This window comes from Ceratotherium simum, chromosome 5 (assembly GCF_057802395.1).
Source record: "Ceratotherium simum simum isolate JZ-2026a chromosome 5, ASM5780239v1, whole genome shotgun sequence".
Taxonomy (NCBI): domain Eukaryota; kingdom Metazoa; phylum Chordata; class Mammalia; order Perissodactyla; family Rhinocerotidae; genus Ceratotherium; species Ceratotherium simum.
In genome coordinates, this window is record NC_141904.1 from 44,357,405 (window position 1) to 44,372,354 (window position 14,950).

General features: G+C 34.9%; 1 protein-coding gene across 4 annotated transcripts in view; it reads right to left on the reverse strand.

Annotated features, from left to right (window-relative positions):
* The window catches only part of ULK4 (unc-51 like kinase 4), a 533,886-nt gene that overhangs the window by 502,131 nt on the left and 16,805 nt on the right, over positions 1–14,950 (reverse strand). For 3 of the 4 annotated variants that reach the window (XM_087430782.1, XM_004419552.3, XM_087430783.1), the window contains exons 6-12: positions 12,939–13,040; positions 12,288–12,371; positions 10,644–10,719; positions 8,346–8,438; positions 6,209–6,327; positions 5,984–6,053; positions 4,543–4,639 (exon numbers count right to left, since the gene is read on the reverse strand). In XM_087430782.1, coding sequence (XP_087286908.1) covers positions 4,543–4,639; positions 5,984–6,053; positions 6,209–6,327; positions 8,346–8,438; positions 10,644–10,719; positions 12,288–12,371; positions 12,939–13,040 — 641 coding nt within the window. The remainder of the gene's footprint in view (positions 1–4,542; positions 4,640–5,983; positions 6,054–6,208; positions 6,328–8,345; positions 8,439–10,643; positions 10,720–12,287; positions 12,372–12,938; positions 13,041–14,950) is intronic. The other variant, XM_087430781.1, reaches the window with a different exon arrangement.

Below are 14,950 nucleotides of genomic sequence, written 5' to 3' on the forward strand. Positions count from 1 at the left end.
AAAATTCTAGAAGAAAATATAGGCTTTGACATCAATCTTAGCAGCATCTTTTTGAATACCATGTCTACTCAGGCATGGGAAACAAAAGAAAAAAAATAAACAAATGAGTCTACACCAGACTAAAGAGCTTCTGCTAGGCAAAGTAAACCAGGAACAAAACAAAAAGACAACCTACCAACTGGGAGAAAATATTTGCAAATCATATATCCAACAAGGGGTTAATTTCCAAAATATACAAAGAACTCATGCAACTCAACAACAACAAAAAAACAACCTGATCAAAAAATGGGCAGAGGATATGAACAGATATTTTTCCAAAGAAGATATACAGTTGGTCAACAGGTACATGAAAAGATGTTAAACATCACTAATCATTAGAGAAATGTAAATCAAAACTACAATAAGATATCACCTTACACCTGTCAGCATGGCTATAATTACCAAGACAAAAAATAATAAATGTTGGAGAGGATGTGGAGAAAAGGGAACCCTCATACACTGCTGGTTGGAATGCAAACTGGTGCAGCCACTAATCGAAAACAGTATGGAGAGTTCTCAAAAAATTAAAAATATAAATACCATACAATCCAGCTATCCCACTAATGAATATTTATCCAAAGAACTTGAAATCAACAATTCAAAGACACTCATTGCAGCATTATCCACAATAGCCAAGATGTGGAAGCAACCCAAGTGCCCATCAACTGATGAATGGATAAAGAAGATGTGGTACATATATACAATGGATTACTACTCATCCATAAAAAAAGACAAAATCATCCCACTTGCAACAACATGGATGGACCTTGAAGGTATGATGTTAAGCAAAATAAGCCAGACAGAGAAAGATAAATACTGAATGATTTCACTTATATGTGGAAGATAAACAAACACATGGATAAAGAAAACAGATTAGTGGTTACCAGAGAGGAAGGAAGTCAGGAGGTGGGCAAAAGGGGTAAATGGGCACCTATGTATGGTGACAGATAAAAATTAGACTACTGGTGGTGAGCACGATGCAGTCTATACAGAAACTGATACATAATGATGTACACCTGAATTTACACAATGTCATAAACCATTATGACCTCAATAAAATAACTGGCCAAAAAATGCTTAAGAACACGGACTTTCAGGGCCGGCCTGGTGGCATAGCAGTTAAGTTCCGTGTTCCACTTTAGCAGCCCAGGGTTCACCAGTTCAGATCCTGGGCGTGGACCTACTCACCTCTCATCAAGCCATGGTGAGGTGGCGTCCCACAAGAAGAATCAGAAGGACCTACAACTAGGATATACAACTATGTACTGGGGCTTTGGGGAGAAAAAAGAAAAAGAGGAAGATTGGCAACAGACGTTAGCTCAGGGCCAATCTTCCTCAAAAAAATAAAAGAATATGGACTTTCAACACAAAAAGACTTGCAAGAAAAGCCAAAATGAATCAACTGAAAAATTATCAAAATAATATAAGATTTAGTAAGGTAGACCAACTAGAAAATTTATATGTAAAAATTAATTTCCTATATATAAACTGTATGCACAAATAACAGGTTATAAAAATGAAATATCCCATTCACAATAACAAAAAATGAACAATTAAATAGAATAAAATGCTCAAGAGTAAACTAAGTAACCAAAAATTGCAACGAGATCTCATTTACTAAATGAAAAAAATTAAGTTGTAAAATTATGTTCCCTTGTTTGGAAATGAACATATACATATAGAACCAGAAGTAGGGATACCAAAATGTAATCAGTGGTTACTCCAGGTAATTAAATTATAAGTAGTTTTTTAATTTTCTTTGTTCTTGTCTACATTTTCCAAGTTTTCTACAGTTATTATGTAATTTTTGTAACTGAAAAAACGTATTTAAAAAATTATAACATAAACTCCCTTATAGTACTTACATAATTACTGCTTGAATATTCTCAATAAAATGATTACATATGCTCCTCTACAATAACCATCTGCCAGAAGAGATTCAACATCTAACGCATTTCAGAACGCATATTTTACTTTTAAGCTAATTTGCCATCTCACATATAACTAAACAATTTTTAGCAAAGTGAGATTTAATTATTACCCATTTACATTTCAGTTCAATACAGAAATAAGTTTCACATGGTCCAAATGCATTTCACATTACATAAAAATTACAGTAACAACTAAAAGCAAGTATATCCATCAAGTAATAAGTACAATAAAAGATAACTTGGAAAACTTTTTTAATTCAAAATATTTCTGCATTCAAAACAATTATGACTGAAAGAAATAATAAGAAACAGAAAGACATCCCGTGTTCCTGGAGGAAAACTTTACATTGTTAGGATGGCAATACTCCCCAAACTGACCCACAGATTCAACGCAATTGCTATCACAATCCCAGCTGGCTTCTTTGCAGAAATCGAAAAACTAATCCTAAAGTTCATATGGAAATGCAAGGGACCCAGAAGAGCCAAAACAACCTTGAAAAAGAACAAAATTGGAGGAATCATACTTCCTAACTTCACAACTTACTAAAAAGCTATAGTGATCAAGACAGTGTGCTAGTAGCATGAGGAAAGACATATAGATCAATGGAATAGAACTGAAAGTCCAGAAACAAACCTTCACATTTACAGTCAATTGATATTCAACAGGAATGTGAAGACGATTAAATGAGAAAAGAATAGTCTTTTCAACAAATGGTGCTGAGATAACCCGACATCCACATGCAAAACAATGAAGCTGGACCCTCTACCTCATGCCATATATAAAAATTAACTCAAAATGGACTAAAAACCTAAAATGTAAGAGCTAAGTAAGTATAGGCATAACCTATTGAGTAGGCAATGGTTTCTAAATTATGACACCAAAGGCACAAGCAACAACAAACACACACACAAAAAAAATAATCTGACCTACATCAAAATAAAAATTTTTGTGCTTCAAAGGACACGATCAAGAAAGTGAAAAGACAACCCACAGATTGGGAGAAAAGATTTACAAATCACGTATCTAGAATATATAAAGAATTTTCACAACTCAATAAATGGGCAAAGGGTTTAAATAGACATTCTTCCAAAGAAGATATACGAATGGCCAATAAGCACATGAAAAAATGCTCAACATTATTAGCCATCAGGGAAATGCAAATCAAAACCACAATGAGATACAATTTCACACCCACTAGTATGGCTATAATAAAAAAGAGACAATGCAGCATTATTCACAATAGCCAAAACGTTGAAGCAACGCAAGTGTCCATCGAAAGATGAATGAGTAAATTGGTATACACACACAGTGGAACATTATTCAGCCTTAAAAAGGAATGAAATTCTAATACATGATACAACATGGATGGACCTTAAAGATGTTATGCTAAGTGAAATAAACCGGACACAAAATGACAAATATTGTATGATTCCACTTATATGAGGTTACTAGGCAAATTTATGGAGGCAGAAAGTAGAATAGTAGTTGCCAGGGCTGGGGGAAGAGGGAAACAGGGAGTTATTATTTAGTGAGTAAAGAGTTTCAGTTTGGGATGATGAAAAAGTTCTGGAGATGGATAGTGGTAATGGCTGCACAACAACATGAATGTACTTAATGCCACCGAACTGTACACTTAACAATAGTTAAAACGGTAAATTTTATGTAATGTACATTTTAGCACAATTAAAAAAAAGAAAGACAGACGATAACAAGTTTTGGTAAGGACGTGTAAAAACAGCAACTCGCATACATCACTGGTGAGAATGTAAAATGGCACAGCTGCTTTGGAAAACAGTTTGGCAGTTCTTCAAAAGGTTAGACATAGAGTTACCATATGATGCAGCAATGCTACTCCTGTGATATAAAGAGAAATTAAAACATATGCCCACACAAAAACATGTACACAAACATTCATAGCAGCATTATTCATAATAGCCAAAAGGTGGAAACCCAAATGTTCATCAGCTGATGAACGGAAAAATAAAATGTGGTATATACAATAGAATATTATTTGGCAATAAAAAGGAATATACTACTGATACAGGCTACAATTTGGATGAATCTTAAAAACATTATATTAAGTGAAAAAAGCCAGTCACAAAAGATCACATATTATATTATTCCATTTACATGAAATGTCCATAATACGCAAATTTATAAAGACAGAAAGTAAGATTAGTGGTTGCCTAGGGTGAGAGGGGAGAGAAATTGGGGGAAAATAGGAGAATGACTGCTAATGGGTATAGAGTTTCTTTGTGGGATGATGAGAGCAGCCTAAAATTGACTGTGGTGATGGTTACATAACTCTGTGAATATGCTAAAAGCCATTAAATTGTACACTTTAAATGGGTGAATTACACAGTATGACAACTATATCTGAATATAGCTGTTATCAGAAAAACAACTGTGAAGCAATTCTCTTAAGAGTACTTACTAGGAAAACCAATGATAATCAACGAAGATGACTTAATTGTAAATTTTGTAATTATGAACATAGTTCAGAGATCAACTTGCAATTGTTCTTCTAAGTCTCTATATCTTATGTAGAAAACAAATTCCATCTCTGCTCACCTCGGTCAAAGGAGAGGTCTTCTGTGGTGAATTCTGACTCATATCTCCACCAGGACTTAATTCCACTGCAGTGCTAGTTCTTGGAGTAGGACGAGAACTGAAAAATACACACCAGTTAACGTTTTTCAGATTTTAGAACTTTACCTTCTGATTCCTATTTTCTGGGAAAAAACACATCTCATGAAAAATGGTAGAATATGGTGATTCTATGTGATCTCGTATATAAAAAAAGTTTAAACTCTAATTTGTGTTTATATGACACTATTATTTTTGTAACAGTTTTTAAAGCAATTTCCTGACTATAGTTTCTATGCTATATACAGTATTTTGTTTTAACTAGAAACCTTAAGACATTGATTTTAAGATTTTTTAAATGCCTGCTGGTGTAGGCAGGATTAACATAATAAAATAGAGCAAATATTCTACAAAGGATGAAAAATATTTACAATTTTGTTTCACAAAATTTTGAAATGGAAAATTACCTTGGTACCTATTTAAGATAAGTAACAAGTAAGTTTTCATATGCATCTATTTACAATGATTCCTCCTGCACCTACAAATGGTTGCCATATTCTATAGGTCACTCCATTACTCTTGGGTCTCTGATTTTGAGTTTTTCACATTTTAAGAAATTCTCCCACTCAAATCATTAGGGTCTTTTTTAATAAATTCTTTCAAATTTCCAAATATCAGGATTCTCACCTCTCTTTCACTTATCTATTTATTCATTCATTAAACAAGTACTTACTTAGCTCACAAAAGATGCCAAAGATTATCCAAAGTTTTTTAAAAACTGAATTTCAAACGCCTAAGATGTAGGTAAATAAATTTAACATATTTTATATTTCAATACGGGTAAAACAAATCAAAAAATTTTAGTTTATTGTTATAACCCCTATGTAATTAAATAAAACTATTTCTCTATGAGACTAAAACCATAAATAAAATATAACACAATATTTATGTATTATTAAATTTTTAAATACATTTTTCAATCACATTAAAATACTGTTCTGATCTTTTATTATTTCAATGATTTCATTGAAATAATAAACATTGTTTAAGCCTCCATATACAACAACATTTGAAGAAAAACACATGTTCTTTTCTATAAGTCTACATCCAACAAAGAAGCTGGACTTCCGAAATTTTAAATTCAATTCTATTTGAAGCGAAAGTACAAAATGAAAAGGTTTAACCCTTATAAATAGGAAAGATAAGGTGGTTTTGTTAAAACTTTTTTAAAATACATAGCAAAATCTACATTCCATTGGCTAGCACTTAATGGTGACTTTGAAAGCCGAGAGTGACACTGGAATTTGGCATTCATATCTGCCCTTTCTCTTTGTGAAATATGGTTTGCCACCAGGACAATAAATGCTTTGAGAAGATTTAACTTTCGTCTCCCATGGACTCCTTACTGCTCCGTCATTTTACATACCTGAGAAGAAACATGGACTCACTCGGCTGACCCCCAAGAGTACTCTTAGGCCGCAACTTCGTTGGATTTTCTGTGGCAGGAAAGTTAAACGTTATCCACAAAGGAAGAAAAACATGATGAGCAGGGCATAAGGCAGACAGAGATTTGAAGAGAAAGATAAGACAAACTAAGAACTCTCAGAAATAGCATCCTAAGCAGCATGAACGTGCTCCAGTGAAAGCTCACCCAGTCTGAAAGAGTGACTTAGTCGCTGACCACTCTTCTCCCCTTTTGCTTGTCCACTCTGAGGGCTCTTCAAAAGCTCCTTGGAATCTTGTGTACCAGAAGACTCCATCATGTTTCTGCTGTTCAACAAGAGAAAGCCAACAGAATCAAACTTATTTGGGAGCTCTGTATCGTTTTCTGTATAGAACAAGAGGCTGGAAAAGATAATTAAACTATACACCGCATGTATATACTAAGAAGTCTATAAACCTTATCCCTGAAAAATAAATGGCAGTGGGCATATTGGGGAAGTAAACCAGAACTTGAAGTACCAGTTAACCAGCAGTGGGTTTCCCTTTTATTTTCTCCCTTCCAGTACTGCCCAACCTGGACTCAAAGGTGAGTACAGACAGAAGGAGCCTCAAGAGAAGCCCTCTATTTCTGTTCCAAGGAACAAGAAAGGGGAGCCCTCAGGGTCAGAGCAGCGGAAATCCTCTAGTTTTTTTTTCTTTTTCCATTTCGTCCTGCTCCAGCCTCCAGGCAATCCTGCAGCAGCTGGCTGGGGACAGCAGCAGCTTCCAGCCAGTGCCTAAAACTCTGAGGGAGGGGCCTCCTCTTCTCTAACCAGAGAGCTATTCTGATCACAGCTAAGAATGTGAGGCAAATCCCTGTTGCTCTGCTCTCCTTTTTTCTCTCTCTTGCCGTCCTCCTGCCACTAGGCCCCAAACACATCCAGGAAGACATAAAAATAATATACCATGACAAAGTGGGGTTTCTTGTGGGAATTCAAGGCTGGTTCAATATTTGAAAACCAATTTATGTATGACTCCATAATGAGAGTATAAAGAAGAAAAACCACATGATCATATCAACTGATACAAAAAGGCTTAGACAAAATTCAACATTCAAACTGAAAAAGAACAGCTGCAAAAGCCTCCAGCTCATCATACTTAATAAGGAAAAGCTGAATGCTTTCGTCCTAAAATCAGACACCAGGCAAAGGTGTTCACTTTCATCACTCCTGATTCAATATCTTACTGAAAAGTCCTAGCAAGGGCTATAAGGCAAGAAAAAGAAATAAAAGGCATAAGAATTAAAAAGAAAGATGACAAACTAAGGTCAGAGGTGTTCCATGACTTGCTGACACTGACAGATCAGGACCAGAGCCCAGTTTTCTGTGGTTCCCATAGAGCCTAATACAATGGTGAGTACACCTAATACAATGGTGAGTACACCTAATACAATGGTGAGCACACAGTTCAACCTCACTGGATCACAGAAGCCAAAGTTTGAGAGAGACCTCAAATAGAATCAGACTTCTCTATCCAATACACTGAATTTGCCAAGACTAAAATTAAGAATCAGACAACCATTTACTACTGAACGAGTTGAGGGGGAAAAAGTCAATTATCAGGACTTGACCTCTATCTAACTACTTCTCACCTTGTTCTTTCCAAAATACCACCACTTTTGTAAGTATCCTGGGCTAAGAAGATTTTATAATAAAAATAAAGTATATCATTCAGGATGGGCCAGGTTATGCTGTGGTAACACACATCCCACAAATCCTAGTGGCTTAGATAAATCTCATAACTCTATGTCTCACTCATTCACATAGCCATTGAAGGCTGGCAGGAAAGCTATGCTCATTGTAGTCACTAAAGACCCAGCCTGACAGCAACTCTATTTGGACATTTTCTTCCCAATTACCTCATCAGGAGGAAGAAATGCTCCTGAAGAAATGTGGCAAATCACATACTGGCTCTTAAAGTTCCTATCCAGAAATAACACACATCTATTCTATTTACATTTCATTAGTCAAAGCAAGTCACATGACCACATCTAACTTAAAAGGAGGAAATGAGATCCTACCATGTGCTTGTAAGTGGGAAATTAGTTATATCTGGTAAACAGAACCAATGACTATCATCCTAAATCACTGACTGGAGAACAAACAGCTGATCAGAAAATGAGCAAAATCAAGAACATAAAAATATCATGACTAAACTCTTTAAGCAACTCTTAATTAAACAAATGCTTGATTTTCTCTGATAATGAAAGCATAGAAATTCATATCATTGATGCTGCATTATTAGAATAGTAATGGGAATGAGTGTTTAATAACCATGCCCCACACACAAAGATAAGCTTATACTACCTGACGTCGGAATCCTCAGTGCTTGAGTCCTGATCTTTTCTAGTGAAAGCATCCTTCCAAAATGAATGCTGTAGTAGGCCTGCCCAAGTTAACCTTTATAAAACATAAATGTTAAAATTCTATTTTAACATGTTTTACCATACAGAATTCCCAGGACATGTCCCAGTTACATATATCAGATTTTACAATTTATACATCTCTATATAAATGTACCTCTGCAATTGTTTCACACTTTACCCTTTCCTTTTAGTATGCAATTTATCTCTCTTAGGCAGCAACACCAGAAAAAATAATTCAGAAGTCTTAAACGGTACAGAATAAAAGAGTCTGACAACTAAGTATTAGAAGTCTCAGGTTCACATTCCGGGGAGCCTTTGGGTTCTCAGAACAGTCTTTGAAGGGAGTCTGTAAATAATCTAAAATTTTAGAGTAAATATATCAGATATTATCAATCTACAATTTTGTCATCCTTTATGTCCCAAGAGAGGCTAGATTATTCTAGGTGCCCTGCCTATTTCACACATTTAATTTTTGGAACTTCACTTTTAGAACTTTATTCAGAAATAAACAAGAATATCAGCCTCATGTATCAGCCTCATACAAAACCACACCTCTGTTTAGGAGTCAAAATGTTATCTAGCTAGTTCACTCACATCAAAATGACTTCAGGCTGTATGTATCCAAAACCCAGACTCACTTTCACAGCATTAAGTTTTACTACTAATAGAGTATATACCTCTAAGTATACTCATCAGACTGAGAATGGTTAAGCCTGACTGAAATTTAAAAACAAAAAAGAAAATATTTATATTTGATTAATTTACCTATTCAAAATTTCTGTATTGAAATAAAAACTACTTCGATCAAAATCAAAACACAAATGATAGAGAAAGAATTTGCAATATTTAATATCCCTTTTATACAAAGGGCTCTTAAAATTCACTAACAGAGAAATAAAAATTGCCAATAAAATGGAATTTCTTTTTCATCCATTAGATTGACAAAAATTTATAAGATCAACAAAGCCCACTGTAGGTAATGGTGGGAGGGAAGGAGCTTTCTAATGTTGCTGGAAGTATAAACCAGCACATGCTCCTAGAACGCAGCAAATGCATCAGACTTTTTAATGTTCTTAGCCTTTGGCCAGCAACTCACTTTGAAAAATTTATCCAAAGGAGATAACTGCCTAAGTGAACAAAAACAATAAAAAATACACAAAAGGATATTTACTGTAGCAGTGTATAAGATATTCTAAATCAAGAAGCACTGTAAATGTTTATTGTTATTATAGGTTATTGCATTTACATTCTGTAGCAATTTAAAATGACTAAGCAGAAAGAGAAAAAACTAGGTTATGGAGTGGTAACTTACGCAACAGAATATAAAATGTAGGGATATAAATATGTGAAAATGTGGATATGTATACCGTCCTAAAAAAATTAAAGTATATTTGTATCCTATCAAAAGATGTCTGGGAGATTATCCACCAAAATAACACTAATCCTAAAAGCATTCTATTGTAAGCATGGGAGGTTTGTCCTACAACTTATACAAGAATCAGCATTTCCTTCTGCAGTTTTTCTGTTATATTTAATGAAGAAAGAGAATGGATTATTTTATACGCTACACTAAACTTATTCTTCATTTTACATCCTGAAGCAGAGACCTCAAATACTTGCCTAAAACCCCCCAGTTACCTAGTGGCAGAACCAGAACTAGAAACCAGTTGCTTTTGTTTCCCAGGCCAGAGAGAGCCCCTCCCCACTGCCCACCTCCTCTGCCCTCCCCTATCCTATGCCACAAGGTTTTCTAACTTTCTGCCGTCACTGCAACACAGAAAATTCACCCTGTGCCTATTACTCTGCTGCTTGACATCCCCATTATGACAGGATTATCATAAAAACACATCACATTAAAACACCACTCAGTTAGTCGTTAGTACATTAACTGTCTTGACAGTATCATCCCTAGTTCAATCATCTAAGACAATGTTAGCCTGAAATCCGCAACAGAAAAAAATGCACTTCTTGGATTTGGGAGTTACAAGAAAATCTGCCAATCTACTAGGCAACTATTTAACATACTAAAAGAGAAACTGACTTTAAAAATTCCTCATGATTAAAAACACCTACAAACAGAGAAAACACAATGTAAACTCAGATTTCTTCCCTTTTTTTAAAAAACAAAAGAGGTAGTTTGAAGAGCTCTTTGTATATTAAGAACAGTACTATTTTAGAAGTACATGCAAGGAAAAAAGATTCCACTATTCATTCATATTAAAATACCATCCATCCATACCTTTTCTGAGGATCTTTTTGAAGTAAACCATCAAGCAAATTAATAAAATCTGAAGAAGCTTTAGGAAGAGAAGAATCTACACACAAATTCCCAAAAGGAAAAAAAAAATAAGTAGATGAATACATACGCTACATCAACACTTAAAGTAATAGTATTTTAAGCACATAAATTATTTTTAAGAGAACACTGAATTCATTAATAACAACTACAGCCTCTATGTAATGGGAGAGGGGCATAAAAATAAAAAACATTTTTTCTTAGACCACAAAAAACATAATCTCAAAAACTAAGTTTTGACTAACCCCTAAACTTTCTCTTTATTGAATAACCCCAGTAAGGATCACCAGCCTGACTAACTCAGACCCTTGTCTTCAACTACGAACTATGCCTCATTTTCTGAGGCATTCTTAACTTGATCAACTTTGCTTTATAATATACTATGATTAGAATACTTGCAATCCCTCTTTTCTTTACTTTGAAGATTTTTAACAGGAAAATAATAAATATCACAATATCATGATACTGTCCACTTCCATTAATCTCCAAATGTTCCATCTTTTTAAAATCGGTAGATATATACTACGACAAAATTATCAATCTATGGTTAAAAGAAGTGGCCATGAAGACAATGGCCAAAGACATGGCCAAGCACCCCTGAGACAAAGCTATCCAAACAGACGGTGCTATCGGGCACTACGGCCACAGTCTGATGAAGACCCTGCGAAATAAGCAAGCTTGGGCCACCAGGGGTATCTTGACCAGATCTTTGACACCTTCATCTTCAGATTTCTCTTCTCTGCATAAAAATCTTTAACTTACAAGAGAAAACAATAATCAATACTGGATTTAAAAAAATAAAATCAGAAGTCATCATTATACAAATATGAAACGACTGATTTCTACAAAAGCTAAGACAAAGTTAATGAAAAAAAAGTCTAGCTTTTTGTTTTAAGAAATATAGACTATTTTTAAAACATCAAGAGTTTTTTTTCACTTAAGATGATTCTTGAAATACTGAAAATATTCTGTATTCCTATTTCTTTTATTATTTACGTCCAAAAATTTTTTTCTGTTAAAAACCCACAACATTATTTTTTGAAAAGTCCTGTTTTCATTTATGTGTCTTAAGATTCACTTTTTTTGTGTGATGTACAGCAAAGTGTTTCATTATGTTTGTGCCTTTTGTTTTTCTTTTCTTTCCTTAAAATCGTTCAAGGTAGATTGTTGTATTAATCACAATTTGTATGATTAAAGTCCAACACTTTTAAAATACTACAACTATATCTAGTTTAAAGACTTTAAAACTTGTCAGGGTAGCATTCTGATTCATCAAGATAAGGACTGAGAAATGCCTGATTTAGTCCTATTCAAACACTAAACAGAAATCTACATGAGACATGAGTACAAATAAAGTAAATGAGGGAAACTATTAGTAGTATTTTGTTTTCCATTTCAGTATCTTAAAAAAATGGCAAAGGGAACAATAACATTTCTCAAAATATCAACTTGGGACTATTAAAAACTATAAATTTGGGAGGTTATGAATCAGACTTTGGATAAAAGAAAAACAGACTTTGGATAAAACTGTACCTTTAGTCAATGTAAAATGTAAACTAACTGAATTTATAGCAAAAAAAATCCTACCTTTTGGAATAGGTGGCAAAGGATCTTCATAAAAAATCTTTTCAATTAATTCTGAATAATTTTCTGAGAAGAATGGAGGTTTTCCTGAAATCACACGAACACTTGCAAAATTAAAGAGTTTGCTATCACCAATAATTCTAAATAAATCTCAACTACAGGTAGTTCAGGATTACATAGTTTACAGAAAAAAAAATATAGCAATAAGTAATTCTTGAATGCCTAGTACACACCAAGCCCACTTTCCATAAATTTTTATATTTTTATAATTCAAAACTTATCATCCTAACAAATATACAAATTCACAAATGGACACCACCATGATCCAAGGGCTGCATGGGCCACTGGACACATCTGAATAATTCACAGTCACAGGTACCTTTACAAGAATTTCTACTAATAATCACAGTTTTTAATAGTTAGGCACATCTCAACATTCCAGATGATTATCATGAAAAAGAACTATATGTCAAAAAGTTCCTAGGAATCTGCATGTGCCTAGACACTAAGCAATTCAGTCAAAATCAGTATATATAAAAATTTAGAAAAACCAGCTTTTTCACATCATATAGGTAAAATATTTGCAAACTACAAATTTAACCTTCTTTTGTGTGTGTCCAGCTTTGATTTTAAACTGAACCAGAAAGTAATCACCTGAAAACATTTCATAGAGCAGACAGCCCAAAGACCAGAGGTCACTGGAGACGGAGAAGTCAGTACCCCTCACAATTTCTGGTGCTGTATATATAAGAGATCCTAAAAACAAAGTAGAAAGAACAACTTTGTTAGGCATTTGTATTGTTCTCAACATAAATCTACTTGGGAGAAACCGGGTGAGGTAAAAAAAGATGGGAATAAAATATGCACATAAATATAACTCATGTGAATTTATATTTTTTAATGTTTTCTAATTTTAAGGTTCCATTTTACAAGGATATGTAAGAATACAAACAGATTTTGAAAATCCACCTGAGTTAGAGGTGTGGCAATTTAGGTATATTCTTTTTTTAAATTAACCATTTAAAGAGTCAAAAGAAAAGAAACTTTGATTATAATATTTTCATTAGAATAGGTTAAGTTACATAGCAGTTAACAAGCACAAATTCCCACTGGCTTAACAAGAAAGGTGTATTTATGACTTAAACTCCACGTCCACCACAGGTCAGCTGAGGGGCTCTGATCCTCACGGTCACTCAAAGACGCCAGCTGATAGAGGCTCCACCTCAACACACATTTCCTCAGTCACCAAGGCGGGGAAAGAATGTAGCAAATTGCACACTGGCTCTTAAAATTCCCACCTCAAAGTGACTCACATCACTTCTGCTCACACTTTGCTAGCTTTGGCAGGAGGAATATACAATCCTACTGTATATCCAGAAGAACAGGAAATATTTAGTGAACAGCTCTAAAGTGTATACTTTATACAAAGTTTAGTATTACATAGAAACACCAAATTCTGGAGCTAGAAAGTTCCCTTATTTACTGATGAGAGAAACTAAAGCTTAGCAGGGTACCCTCACATTCCCTAAGTCACACAACTGGGCATTTGCACTGCACCCACCAAAACCCAGAGTCCTCATCTCTTTCCACTCTACCTAAAAGCCTCCTATCTTCCAATGAGAATGTTCTTTCCATGAAGTGAGTAATCACCAATCACTTGGAAAACAAATTCCACTGAGGCAAACCTTCCAGCAAATTATATCTCCAGGGCCTATTACAGGCAGATCAACAATCTCATGTGTCCTGGTGCGTGGTTTTAAAGTCTCCTGTGACATTTTTGCTATGCTATCACATTTCATGCACACACTCATTCAACAAACACTTATGAGGGCCTATTTGCCTTCACTTTGCCAGATGCTGAGAAAGCAAAGATAAGTAAGACCCTCAGGATGCCCCGGTATCCTGCCCAACACTTAATAGGCGCTTCACTAATGTTTGTTGAATGTGAATGTCTGCGTGTCCTCCCCAACTAGAAATGTAAGTTCAGTGAGGTCAGGGATTTTTGCCTGTTTATTCACATCCTTATTCCCAGTAGCTAGAATATGCCTAAATTTTTGTTGAACAAATAAACGTTGAATTAATAAATAAATGCACTAATGAACAAATGAAATATAAAGTCCCTACTTTCACAATCAAATGGGGAAAGACAAACATATAAAAATACTTATATGTGATAAGCTCAATGATAGATTTATACATAGTTATTATAAAAGTAACGGAAGGGGCCGGCCCCGTGGTGTAGCGGTTAAGTGCACGCGCTCCACTGCTGGCAGCCTGGGTTCAGATCCAGGGCGTGCGATGCACCACTTGTCAGGCCATGCTGTGGCGGTGTCCCACATAAAGTGAAGGAAGATTGGCACAGATGTTAGCTCAGGGCTGATCTTCCTCACCAAAAAAAAAAAAAAAAAGTAACAGAAGAACCAACGTTTAAGTATTCAGTCCAATAAGAGCCTGTCAATCATGGGAAGAAAGGTTTCCTCAAGACAGCTGAATCCAGGAAAGAAGAGCAGAAGGGGAGATGCATTCCAAGAAAAAGGAACAGCAAGAACAAGGGCACAGAGGCTAGCAACAGCCTGACCTGTGCAGGAAACTGTAAACATGGCGTGCTGCTGGAGCATAAAGCAAGAGGCAGGGAATGGTGGGAAGAGACGAGAACTGTGTTAGTC